The sequence below is a fragment of the Prionailurus viverrinus genome, chromosome C1 (genome assembly GCF_022837055.1).
Source record: "Prionailurus viverrinus isolate Anna chromosome C1, UM_Priviv_1.0, whole genome shotgun sequence".
Classification (NCBI taxonomy): Eukaryota; Metazoa; Chordata; class Mammalia; order Carnivora; family Felidae; genus Prionailurus; species Prionailurus viverrinus.
Genome location: NC_062568.1, coordinates 41212770 through 41226984, shown reverse-complemented (window position 1 = coordinate 41226984; position 14215 = coordinate 41212770). Strand labels below are relative to the sequence as shown.

Below are 14215 nucleotides of genomic sequence, written 5' to 3'. Positions count from 1 at the left end.
CAATTCATAGCTTCAATTTAAATATGGTCATCTGTCTATTTTCATTCATTGATTTGTTTGGGTAGGATGGATACCAAATGAGGTATCTGTAAATGACAAAGGTGGCATATCCAGCTCTGGTGAACTGTAAGTTCTCTAAAGGTAGTTTAAAAAAAAAACAAGATCCACAGAAAAATAAATCGGTCTTTGCTTATCTTCCCACAGAGTTTTCATTGTCTTAACTAATTCGTATGAATATAACTGTTTAAATATAATGAAAGAAGTACATTAAAAAAGTTCTTAAAAAGTTATTCAGTATCAATCTGATTTTAGTTTTAGTAATGGTAGATTATTATGATTACAAAATATTTTCAAGCTATATGGAGTTTATAAAATACTTTATAATGGCTAATAATTTATTTAATGAAAGTCCAACACTGAATACAAACTTTGTGTTTATTCTCCATAGAAACAGAATTACAGTTTTCTGAATAATTTTTCATTTGTAGTTTGCAAGACATATCAAGAAGTCTGAAGGCCAGAAAATTCCTAAAGTTGAGCTGCAAATATCAATATATGGAGTAAAAATTCTAGAACCTAAAACAAAGGTAAGGCTTCTTTCTGAATGTCAGAAGCCCTCCAATCTTTCCTTAATGGCAGTTATGTACCTATTTCAATAAATATTTAAAATTGCTTACCAACTGGAACTGGTTAGTCGTCAGTTAATGACACTTTAAAATTCTGTAGGATTTTTAGGGGGAAAAACAACTTTTGGGAGTGCTTCCAAAGTGGTCTGTTCTTCAGCCTGTGTTTGGGATGGAAGCATATTTAACAGTGTTTGGTCTTGTTTTCAGTGTCTTTTCCTTTGTGTGCTGTGAAAGAGATGTGTGAAGTGTGGTTCACTGAGTATGAAAGGAAACAAAAGCTGTGTGTTGTTTATTAAAATGTTTTGGACTGCCTCTTATTGCCCATGGACATAATCAGTGTGTGTTAGTTTCCTAAGGCTGCCATGATAAAATACCACAGATGTGGTGGCTCAAACAACAGAAACTTATTTTCTCACAGTTCTGGAGCCTGGAAAGCCAAGACTAAGCTCACAGTGTTGGTTTCCTCTGAGGCCTCTCTCCTTGGCTTGCAGATCGCTGCTTTCCTCCTGCCTCTTCACGTGGTCACCTGTGCACACACACCCCTGGTATCTCTGTGTGTGTCCAGTTTCCTTTTCCTATTAGGATACCATTCAGATTGGATAAAGGACCATCCTAATGGGCTCACTTTAATGTAGTCGCCACTTTCAAACCTTCTCTTCAAATACAGGCACATTGTGAGATATGGGAGGCTAAGGCTGCAGCACATGAATTTTGGGGGAATAGAATTCAGTCCATAATACAGCATAAACTTAAAGTTCTTATATTTAGAGCCCTTTCCCCTGTGAATACAATATAATCTATTCTGTCTTCAAATTAATTAATATGGATTTGTTAGGGACTGAATTGTTTTTAGCCAAAATTTCTATGTTGAAGCCCTAAGCCCCAATGTGACTGTACTTGGAGATAGAATTAAAAAAAAAATTTTTTTTTAATGTTTATTCATTTTTTTGAGAGACAGAGAGAGAGGGTGAGAAAGACACACACACATAGACTCCGAAGCAGGCTCCAGCTCTGAGTTGTCAGCACAGAGCCTGATGTGGGGCTGGAACTCACAAGCAGAGACCATCATGACCTGGGCTGAAGTCAGAGACCCAACGGACTGAGCCACCCAGGTGCCCCTAGAGATAGAATTTTTTTTAAATGTGTATTTATTATTTTTGAGAGACAGAGAGGACAGAGCATGAGCGGGGAGGAGCACAGAGAGACGGAGACATAGAGTCTGAAGCATGCTACAGGTTCCAAGCTGTCAGCACAGAGCCCGATGCCAGGTTCGAACCTGCGGGTCTCAAACCCATGGACCGTGAGATTATGACCCGAGCCGAAGTTGGATGCTTAACTGACTGAGCCACCCAGGGCGCCCCTAGAGATAGAATTTTTTAAGGTAATTATGGTTACATGAGGTCTTAATGAGGCCTTAATCACACTAGGACTGGTGTCCTGGTAAGAGGAAAAAGAGACATCAGGGATATGCAAGCACCGAGGAAAAGCCATGTGAGGACACAGTGAAAAGGCAGCCATCTGCAACCCATACTGAGAGAGGCTTCAGCAGAAACCAGACCTGCCAACACCTTGATCTTGGGCTTCCAGCCTCCAGAACTGTGAGAAAGTAAATCTCTGTTGATTAGGCCACGCGGTCTGCGATGTTTTGTTAGGGCAGCCCTAGAAAGCTAATACAGTATGTTATTCACCATGCTTCAGAATTATTGTTTAATAATTTTGATAAGACCATGAAAATAAGTTGGGAAAAGCCAATTAACATTCAACTTCAATTCATCTTACAAATATATGTTGTCAATGCTTTCCTCTGACACCGTGGCATACTTACTGACAAAATTAATTCGATCTGAAGGCCTAAGGAAACCCTGGCCTATAAACAGATTATGAAACCATTTTTCATGGGTCTGTAACTTGCCATTGATCCCTTCATCTATGTGCGATGTCTGATGATGTCTTGCTCTTCAAAGTGTGGTCTGCAGACCAACATGATCAGCTTTACTTGGGCGCTTGTTAGAAATACAGACTCCCAGGCACATTCCAGACCTACTGAATTGGAATCTATACAATTTAGGAAGTCATGCAGGAATTCTCACGCACCTGAAGTTTGAGGTTCTGGCGTGGTGCATAGTCTGCTTGTAGTAGCTCTCCTTTTCAAACTGTAGTCCATGGAATACTTGCGTAAAAAATACCTGACATTTGCAAAAATAAGTTCTGAGGCCTTATCTTAGCATGCTGAATCAGAGTTTCCATGGAAGTTTTACATTTTTAATATATGTGAGGAGAACTGGACTGTGGCATGGATGTACCCACAGTTATTGTCCAAACTACAGAACAATGGCATTCCTTCATAGTTCTCAAGCCATGAATTTAGGGCCTCCCACAAATATCCTGTTTAATTTCCTCCCATGAGCCGCACTCAATATTAAATAAGAAACAAAGAAATAGAGACTTTACTTTGGTGATGGCTCTTCCCCACTAACCGCTGCTGAGGTAGCTAAAAGAAAAGAAGTGGTGAGAGAATAGTCGAAGGTCTATTTAAGACCATAATGGAATATATATAGATTACTGGGAAACAGAGTAGTTGAAAATGAGGCCTAATTTACTGAACAGGTGGGTTGGCTCAGATTACTTCATGAGGCAAATGGTGGTTACGAAAGAATAGTGGGCTGAGGAATAAGTTACCGAGTGACAATGAAACCAGATGTGTAGTCTTATTTGCAATTAAAAAGAAAAGCAGCCTTAGTCCTGCATTTCCATTTGTTTATTTATTTAGAGCAAGGGAGGGGCAGAGAGAGAGGGAGAAAGAGAATCCCAAGCAGGCTCCGTGCTATCAGTGCAGAGCCCGACACGAGGCTCAATCTCATGAACTGTGAGATCATGACCTGAGCCAAAATCAAGAGCTGGATGCTTAACCAACTGAGCCACCCAGATGCCCCAGTCCTGCATTTCCTTTTTTAAAATTAACTGGCTATACAGTGGCAAATGATCAGTCAGAACAGGTCATTTGTGTTTAAAATGTCTCGTAAGCCATGTAGATCTCATAACAGTTTTAAAGTATATGTGTATGTAATCAATAATTAATTCAATTTCTTACGTGAATGTTTAGGCCTTGTTAAGCACACCATGAGAGAAGAAGGGCTGATAATGCACTTTATGTGTCATCAACATGTGTTCTTGTCCTTTTTTATTTGAGTCTGCCCATACTGTATCCTAGGCTATAAAAATTTCACCAATACTGGAATATATAAATTATAATCTACTAAACCATTCTCCTATTACTGAACATTTAGAATGCTTCAGATTTTTCATCTGATATAAAATTTAAATATTTAGAAAAATACAAATATGATTAAATGCAGTGTACAGAGGAAACTTTATTGTTTAGAATTGACAGTTTAGGGACGCCTGTGTGGCTCAGTCGGTTAAGCGTTGGACTTCGGCTCAGGCCATGATCTCATGGTTTGTGAGTTTGAGCCCCGCACCAGACTCTGTGCTGTCAGCCCAAAGTCTGCAGCCTGCTTCAGATTCTGTGTCTCCTTCTCTCTCTGCCCCTCCCCAGCTTGCACTCTGTCTCTCTCTCTCTCTCAAAAAAATAAACATTAAAAAAAATTAGAATTGACAGTTTAATAATGGCAGCTCCTCAGAAGAACACAAAATATAAAGACAAAAGTTCTACAAGATGACCTAACTAACATGTGGGGGTTGGGGTGTAAAAAGAGAGACAGATGGATTATGGAAATGCAAATATAGTTCAGTGTTATTAGTTGGTGATTCTAAAGTCCCCCATAGTAAGTCCTCCAGGACCATGAGTTGCCCATTGACAGCCTGTCAACCTTATCACTCTGTTCTCTAAACTTTTGACTGTCAGATGCACAAGCCTCCCCTAACCTAAATCCCATTTACAAAACATCAGTGACGTGGGCTTCAACCAATGCGATTAGCCAATTGACTTTTGAGCATCATATTTTGCCTTACCCAATCAATAGCACCAAAGCTTTTCTTCCCTATCCCAAAGTCTCAGTTTCTGTAATTAATAGCTAATTTTCAAAAGACCCAATTGAATTTTTCCCTAAAAGCATAGGAAAGAACCATCCTTTTTTCATTGCTAACAAATCAAAGGGCAATCTTGGGAGTCTTAAAATCTTTGAAATGTCTTATCAATTCAATTGTATTACATTTGAATAGAGAACACCTGACTCTTCATATATATTATATAAGAACATAATAGTATCTGACTCTTCACCAATATATTGCATAAGAACGTTAGAGTACCTGACTCTTTACCCATCTATAGAATGTACCGTTTTTTAAATCTTTTAAAAAGAGAAACAAACAAAAAACGATTTACCAGCTTTGCTGAATATCAGTACCCCTAGGAGACTCCTGAGAATGCTGATTGCTGGAGTCCACTCAGGATTTTCAGATCCAGAATCTGCAGAACTAGACTGAGTGTCTCTATCATAAGAAAAAAAAAACTAAAAACACCTGTTCATGTGACTCTGATACAGCCTGTGTGCAGATATGTATTTAGGAACTACTATTTGAGGAGACCTAAGTGAATAAGAACAAAATCTGTCATTCATTTTATTTTGGTATATTTATTTTATTTAGTCATAATTAAAAAATATTATGTTCCTAAAGTAAGTTTATTTATAGTAAAATATACATGTATGGGGCAGGATTTAAAAATTCATTGTTAATCTAACATGGACTTCATAGAAAATAGGCTCTTTTTCTATGCCATTTGGATGGATGAAAATAGAAGTGAAAAGCAATCTCAATTTGCTCTAATATCTTTCCGTCTGTATCTTTTCCCCTTCCTGCTTTTCTTACTTGTCCTTCAAATGAGGATTATGCAGTACTGAAAGAGGTGGTATAGGTGAATTGGGGATTTACTTATTTTTTGTTCCAACTCCAATAAAATACTGTAGTGTTAAAGTTTAATTGTGTTCTCACTGTGACATTGTGTTCTTGAGTCTGTCCTGTCCCTTCAAAAATTAGTGCTACATTTAAAATTCATAAAGATATATCACAACAAAAAATTCACTGAAATAATAAAATTTCAAGTTTTAGCTTTTCAGTCTTCTTTTGTAGGAAGATAACTGCTAATTTAAAGAAAAATTATGATGATTCTCAACTGTTATTACCAAAGGCTATCTGTGACCATACTGGTTGGTGAGTGAACAAGGGACTGTGTTTTACCACCGGCTTATGTAAATGGTGTGTTTTCATGTTACTTGTGATTTCTCCTTCAAATGGAAAAAAAAAAGAATTATCTGTCCATATTATATAGTAATGGTATTTCTTCTGTATATCATTAACATGATTTTTTTTAAATGATTATTTTGAGAGAGAGAGAGAGAGTGAGCATGAGCTGGGGAGGTGCAGAGAGAAAGGGAGAAGAAGAGAATCCTAAGCAAGCTCCTGGCTGTCAGCACAGAGCCCGACATGGGGTTCCATCTCAGGAACTGTGAGATCACGACCTGAGCCGAAATCAAGAGTTGGATGCTTAACCAACTAAGCCACCCAGGTGCCCCTATCATTAACATGATTATACAATTAATAAAGTGGTGTAGACCTGATGTCAGCATTTGGGAACTAGTGTGCCTGGGTATTGTTTGATTGACTATGTTAACATTAAAACAAAAATAAAGTCTGTGAGATACAGACTGGTCATTTGGACAAAGTATATAAAGACAGTCTCATAAAATGTGGTCATTGTCCGTCTTGGCACTAATCACAAGAAAGGAGAGATGTCATCAGAGGCCTCAGTAAGTTGAGCCCCTCTTTCTGGCATTGTTCCTTCCTGCTGTTGAAATGGATGGATCAGGGGCACCTAGGTGGGTCAGTTGGTTAAGCATCCGACTTCGGCTCAGGTCCTGATCTCACAGTTGATGAGTTCGAGCCCCACGTCGGGCTCTGTGCTGACAGCTTGGAGCCTGGAGCCTGCTTCGGATTCTGTGTCTCCCTCTCCCTCTGCCCCTCCCCTGCTCATGCTCTGTCTCTGTCTCTCTCTCTCTGTCAAAAATAAACATTAAAAAAAAAAAGAAATGGATGGATCAGGCTATCTAGTAATGACAAAAACATTACAATCATATAGTATACTTCCTCATTCTAATTTTCATGCTTCTTGATGACTGATCATTTGGTTTATACACAGGGAAAGAATACAGTGCTATAAACAAATTCTCCTAATATTTATGTGTATACCTTATGTACTCATTTTTAGTCTAATGAGCAGTAATGTGAATCAGAGTGATAGATCAAATCTCATCAAGCTGACACATCAAACTCTGAACCTGGAAAGATGTAGTGACAGATGCTATAGTTACAAAATATATAATATGTATAACTATGACAGTATAAAAATGTATTTATTGTATTATTTATTTCTATATATTATTTATTATTTTATATATTATATAATATGCATATTATATAATACATAATATATATATTATTTATTTTATACTATCTATTATATAATATACATATCATATGATATATTATTTATTATATATATTATATATGTATAGTTGCAGTGTTTATCTTTCTGATTAGGAGAGTTGATTCAGTAATTTAGATGCTGGATGTATACACCTTCCTGATGAAGACACGTAAAATACAATTTGATATGAAAACTAAGGACGAAATGGTAGTATGTTTCATATGAAATTGTGTGCAGATGAAGTTATGTAATGCTAGTGAGTATCAGTAAGAAAAAATGAAAATGTTCTGGTTAAAAAGGGTCCTGCTAATTATATAACCTTCTGGAAGTATCTTAATTCTCTGGGCCTTAATGTCCTAAATAAAATTTCAAGGTTCAAAGTAATTGTCTCTTAATATCCCTTGTAGCTCAGAAAGTCCTGGCACCCCTGATTCTCTTGTATTTTGCTTCTTTTCTTCTAAGTCCTACTGAGATGACTGCCTTCGTTTAATCTGAGTCAGGAGGTCCATCTCTATTACGTATTTGTTTAAATTTGGGTGTATGTAATTATAAACCAAAGTTTGACAGATGATTGTTTCACCTTTAAAGTCAAGTATAACACAAGCTGGTATTTCAGAAAATGGACAAGAATCTCTTCAACTGTTTATTTCCATTTGTGTTCACAGGAAGTCCAACACAATTGCCAGCTTCATAGAATATCATTTTGTGCTGATGATAAAACTGACAAGAGGATATTCACTTTCATATGCAAAGATTCTGAGTCAAATAAACATTTGTGCTATGTATTTGACAGCGAAAAGTGTGTAAGTATGCCAGATGTTTTAGGGTGGTTTGCTCTGTTTTACAAGCCAGGAATTGTCTTGTTTCCGGCATTAGTAAAGTATTTGGAAATGAATAAGGTCTGCGAATACTTAGCTACACTAATAGGTTCATCCTGTCATGAGAATATGCTTCAGGATTTCATCCCTAACTGAATTCTCATGTTCATGGGCACAAGCTTGCATGCAGATTTCTTTCCTTAGAACGTCATGCCTGCTTATGTTATGCATTTATTTCTCTTATAATCATTTATTTCTAACTTTAATCTCAAATGTAGCTTAGTAATAGGCACATAATGCAAAGAGTAATGGTGAGCAGAGTATTTTTTTTCTAAAATGTGATGGATATGATAAAAGTAACTATTTTAAACTGCAGGAAATAAAATCTGTATGGCTCCATTCAAAAATCTCCAGTACTTTGAAAAGCTGGTTCTTGATTTTTGTTATTTAGAGAACTTAATATAATGAAAGGTAAATAGAATTGTATATGCATGAGTATGTGTCTGCGTGCATGTGTATTAGCTTGTGAATGTAATCTAATGTTCTCAGCAAGTAAAATCAATTAGGGAATTCTAAAGTTAAGTCCTACAATAGTTCTTTTAATCATCTGGAATCTTCAGAAAACCCCATGTCTTGATTATAAGCATAAGCCAATGTTAGTCATAATCTGGTCTGACGTCCTGTTCTAAAACATAAGATATGAATTCCAAACACAGATTGCAGCTATTAATGGCTTTAATGAAGGAAGAACATCTAACCTCAACAACATTGTTGACTTAGATGAAAAAAAGAACTTAATTCATTTATTGCTTATTTTTCATGCTGTTAAAAATAGTAAAGGATTAATAATATTATCACTCCTATGTAATTTATTTCTCTGGTTCCAGTAGGTGAGCTTCTTAAATACCTTTTTATTTGTCCATATAACTCCTACATTAGGTGGACAATAGATGCTCAATAAATTTTTCCTTATAGAAAAAAAGGACCCTATAGAAAATTTTACAAAAAGTAGAGCAAGTTATTATATGTATTTTTAAGCTCTAACGCTCTAAAATGCAAACTAATGTCCTAAGCTTCTTGGCATCATAGTACTTTTTGAGAATTTAATGAACATTATGGAACATCTCATCAGAAAAATATGGTCATCCATATGACAATATTATATGCACAATAAAGCATTTTATATAAAATAAAGTACAAGTTGTTTTTGAAATTTATCCTATTGAATGAATGCATTATATTTAATATCCCAAGTGTTTTTTAAGAGCATGATCATTTGCAGATGTTTTTCTCTATGTGATTGAGAAGATGAAAGTTGATATTTGTTGGATTTCAGCTTCTATGTGTAAGATATCATAACCATTTACCACATACACCAGGCAGTAAACTCAGTTGTCCTTCTTTCTTGCTTTATATGTAGAAATAAACAGCCTTGGGGCCTTTGAAATATTCATAATTATAGTTAATGATAAATATTAGCCTTCCTATAGTTTTGTGTCACATGTTTTTATTTGATCCTCATCCAGATTTATTGGATAATTTAAAGTATAAGCTTGCCAGAATCCCTGCATAGTTATATTGTTTCAAAAGTATAAACTCTATTTCACCCTAATTGTAATTGTTTGTAATTGATTTCAAGAATTTAAATTCCTTGACCAATTATTCTCTTTGGATATAGCATATTAGCTTCTTTTTTTCTTGAAGGTTGAAAATAATTTATTGAAACATAATTCAGTGGCTTACAGTATTAATGGGTATAAAAGGAGGGCACTTAAAAAAACAAGTTCATTTTGATTGAGGCTTGAGCTCAGGAAATCTATGTTTAACAAGTTCACCAACTGATTCTGCTGCAGGTAGATGGAAGTTGGGACTCTGAAAAGAGGTCCAAGATATTTCTCCAATTATAAGTGCACATGACTTTCATGAACTCAAAGAGGCTATGTTTCATCAGAATTTTATTATATCATTTTCACCTCAAGGTTTTATTTGCTTTAATTGTAATAATGACTATATTTATAAAATTCATTTGATATGTATGTAGAATTTTGACATGCCATCCTCTTTAATTGTCATTTTAAATAACTAATCATGGAGGATTAAAACAGGAAAAGAAATTATGACCCACTTGGCAGAACTTTTTCTGCTTACTTTACGATACCAAGGCCAGAGAGTTGAGTGACTTTACCAGTTTACAAAGTTAGGTAGTAACAGAATCGGATTAAAATTTAAGACCTTAGATCGTCATTGTAGCATTCATCCCATCATGCTCTATTATTTCCATAACTGTGACCTGTTCCTGAGCCCATTGGCTCTTATTGGGGCTTTTGTCTTATCTACTCATTGTATCTTTTTTTTTTTTTTCAACGTTTATTTATTTTTGGGACAGAGAGAGACAGAGCATGAACGGGGGAGGGGCAGAGAGAGAGGGAGACACAGAATCGGAAACAGGCTCCAGGCTCTGAGCCATCAGCCCAGAGCCTGACGCGGGGCTCGAACTCCGGGACCGCGAGATCGTGACCTGGCTGAAGTCGGACGCTTAACCGACTGCGCCACCCAGGCGCCCCTTCATTGTATCTTTTGAGTACTTCTGTGAAGTTGTTGAGTTTGAAAGACAGATAAAACCGATCATAGTATGTCACAAGACTGGAATTCAGTACTTGAGGATCATTGTGGATCACATGGGGAACTAGAATACCCAGCCTTGCCAAGCAGTAAGGAAGAGAGTCCAAATGAGGAAGCTGAACTTCTTCTTCACCAGGCAGTAATGAAGTAGTGCTCCCCATTCCCATTCCTCTACTGGAATTGTGTCAGAGTAAGCCACTAAAACACTAAGCTTAAATAATTTCTAGTCTTATAATATTCTTTTCTAAAAATTATTTTAATTTTTATTTATTTTTTGAGAAACAGAGAGAGCAGGAGCAGGGGAGAAGCAGAGAGGGGGGGAGGGGAGTCAGAGAATCCAAAGCAGGCTGCAGGTTCTGAGCTGCCAGCACAGAGCCCAACACGGGACTCAAACTCGTGAACTGTGAAATCATGACCTGAGCTGAAGTTGGATGCTTAGCCAACTGAGCCACCCAGGCACCCCTATAATATATTTTTTTAATTTATTTACTTATTTTGAGAGAAAGAGAAAGAGAGAAAGTGCAAGTGGGGGAGGGGTAGAGAGAGAGGAAGAGAGAGAATCTAAAGCATTCTCCACAGAGCCTGACATGGGGTTTGATCTCAACCGGTCACTTAAACAACTGAGCCACCCAGGCACCCCAGAGTATTATAATATAATATCCAAAATAAGCAAGATTCAGTTGAAAATCACTCATCATATCAAGAAGTAAGAAGATGTTGAACTAAATAGAAAATTTGAACAGCCCATAACCAGCAAAGAAATTGAATCAGTAATCAAAAATCTCCAAACAAATAAAAGTCCAGGGCCAGATGGCTTCCCCCAGGAATTCTACCAGACATTTAAAGAGTTAGTACCTATTCTCAAATTACTCTGAAAAATAGAAATGGAAGGAAAACTTCCAAACTCCTTCTCCAAGGCCAGCATCACCTTGATTCCAAAACCAAAGACCCCACCAAAAAGGAGAATTACAGGCCTATATCCCTGATGCACACGGATGCAAAAACTCTCAACAAGATACTAGCAAATCAAATTCAATAGTACATTGAAAGAATTATTCACCACAATCAAGTGGAATTTATCTCTAGGCTGTAGGTGTGGTTCAATATTCACGTGATACACCACATTATTAAAAGAAATGATAAGAAGCATACAATCCTCTCAATAGATGCAGAAAAAGCATTTGAGAAAATACAGTATCCAATTTTGATAAAAACCCTCTACAAAGTAGGGATAGATGGCACATACCTCAATGTCATAAAGGCCATGAACAAATTACCCATAGCCAATATTATCCTTAAAGGGGAAAATCTGACAGCTTTTCCTCTATGGTTAGGCATAAGACAGGGATGTCCACTCTCATCATTACTATTTAACATAGTACTGAAAGTCTTAGCCTCAGCAATCAGAAAACAAAAGGAAATAAAAGGCATGCCAATTGGTAAGGAAAATGTCAAATTTTCGCTATATGCAGATGGTATGATCCTCTATGGAGAAAACCCAAAAGACTGCATCAAAAAATTGCTAGAACTAATACATGAATTCAGCACAGTCACAGGATATAAAATCAATGTACAGTAATCTGCACTATACACCAACAATGAAGCAGCAGAAAAAGAAATCAAAGAATCTATCCCATTTACAGTTGCACCAAAAAACATAAGATACTTAGGAATAAACCTAACCAAAGAAGTAAAGCATCTGTACTCTGAAAACTATAGAACACTCAGGTGTACCTGAGTGGCTCAGTTGGTTGAGCGTCTGACTCTTGATTTCAGCTCAGGTCAAGATCCCAGGGTTGTGGGATCAAGCCACACATCAGGCTCCACACTGAGCATGGAGTTTACTTATGATTCTTTATCTCTCTCCTTATGCCCCTTGCCCCCACTTGCACTCTCTTGCTTTCTAAAATAAAAATAATTTTTAAAAAACCTTTAGGACACTCATGAAAGAAATTGAAGAGGACACAAAGAAATGGAAAAACATTCCAAGTTCCCAGATGGGAAGAATATACATTGTTAAAATGTCTATACTACCCAAAGCAATCTATACATATTAATGCAATCCCTATCAAAATATCAACAGCATTTTTCATAAAGCTAGAACAAACAATCCTAAAATTTGTATGGAACCACAAAAGACCCTGAATAACCAAAGCAATCCTGAAAAAGCAAAGCAAAGCTGGAGGCATCACAATTCTGGACTCCAAGCTATATTACAAAGCACTAGTCATCAAGGCAGTATGGTACTGGCACAAAAACAGAACATATACATCAATGGAATAGAATAGAAAACCCAGAAATGGACCCACAATCATATGGTCAACTAATCTTTGACAAAGCAGGAAAGAATATCCAATGGAAAAAAGACAGTTTCTTCAATAAATAGTGATGGGAAAACTGTACAGCATCATGCAGAAGAATGAAAATGGACCACTTTCTAACACAAAAATAAATTCAAAATGGATGAAAGACCTAAATGTGAGACAGGAAACCATCAAAATCCTAGAGGATAACACAGGCAGCAACCTGTTTGATCTCATCTGTAGCAACTTTTTACTAGACGCATCGCTGGAGGCAATAAAAACAAAAGCAAAAATGAACTCTTGTGACTTTATCAAGATAAAAAGCATCTGCACTGTGAAAGAAAAGAAACAATCAACAAAACAAAAAAGCAGCCTACAGAATGGGAGAAGATATTTCAAATGACATATCTGACAAAGGGTTAGTATCCAGAATGTATAAAGAACTCATCACACTCAACATCCACAACCCAAATAATCCAGCTAAGACATGGGCAGAAGACATGAATAGACAATTTTCAAAAGAAGAACTATAGATGACTAACAGGCTCATGAAAAGATGCTTAACATTACTGATCATCAGGGAAATACAAATCAAAACTACCATGAGCGATTCCCTTACACCTGTCAAAATGGTTAAAATCAACAACATAAGAAGCAACAGGTATTGCTGATGTGGCAAAAGGGGAACCCTCTTGCACTGTTGGTGGGAAAGCAAACTGGTACAGCCACTCTGGAGAACAGTATGGAGGTTCCTCAAAAGGTTAAAAGTAGAAGTACCCTGGGACCCAGCAATTGCACTATTAGGTATTTACCCAAAAAACACAAAAAACTAATTCAAAGGGATACATGCACCTCAATGTATATAGCAGCATTATCCTCACTAGCCAAATTATGGAAACAGCCCAAGTGTTGATCAACTGATGAATGGATAAAGATGAGGTATAAATATGCAATGGAATAGTTGTCAGCCATAAAAAAAGAATAAAATCTTGCCATTTGCAATGACATGGATGGAGCTACAGAGTATTATGCTAAGCGAAATAAGTGAGTCAAAAAAGACAAAAACCATATGATTTCACTTATATGTGGAATTTAAGAAACAAAACAAATGAGCAAAGGGAAAAGGAGAGAGAGACAAAACAAGAAACAGACTCTTAACTATAGAGAACTGATGATTACCAGAGAGGGGGTATGGGAGGTATGAGTTAAAAGAAGAAAGAAAATAGAAACAAAAAATACTTTCTAATGTGATTCTAAATAGGCAATTCATAAGGCAATTATATTATAACCTGGAAAGTTGAAGAGATGTAAAAAGAGGTAAGTTTTCTACATGTCACCTGACCTGAAAAATGATAACACTAGTAGACTGTGATTATACAAATATACAAATATATTTGTGAT

General features: G+C 36.5%; 1 protein-coding gene across 6 annotated transcripts in view; it reads left to right on the top strand.

Annotated features, from left to right (window-relative positions):
- The window catches only part of GULP1 (GULP PTB domain containing engulfment adaptor 1), a 268550-nt gene that overhangs the window by 217848 nt on the left and 36487 nt on the right, over positions 1-14215 (top strand). For all 6 annotated transcript variants that reach the window (XM_047872972.1, XM_047872970.1, XM_047872971.1 and 3 more), the window contains 2 exons: positions 489-587; positions 7737-7874. In XM_047872972.1, the coding sequence (XP_047728928.1) occupies positions 489-587; positions 7737-7874 (237 nt within the window). The remainder of the gene's footprint in view (positions 1-488; positions 588-7736; positions 7875-14215) is intronic.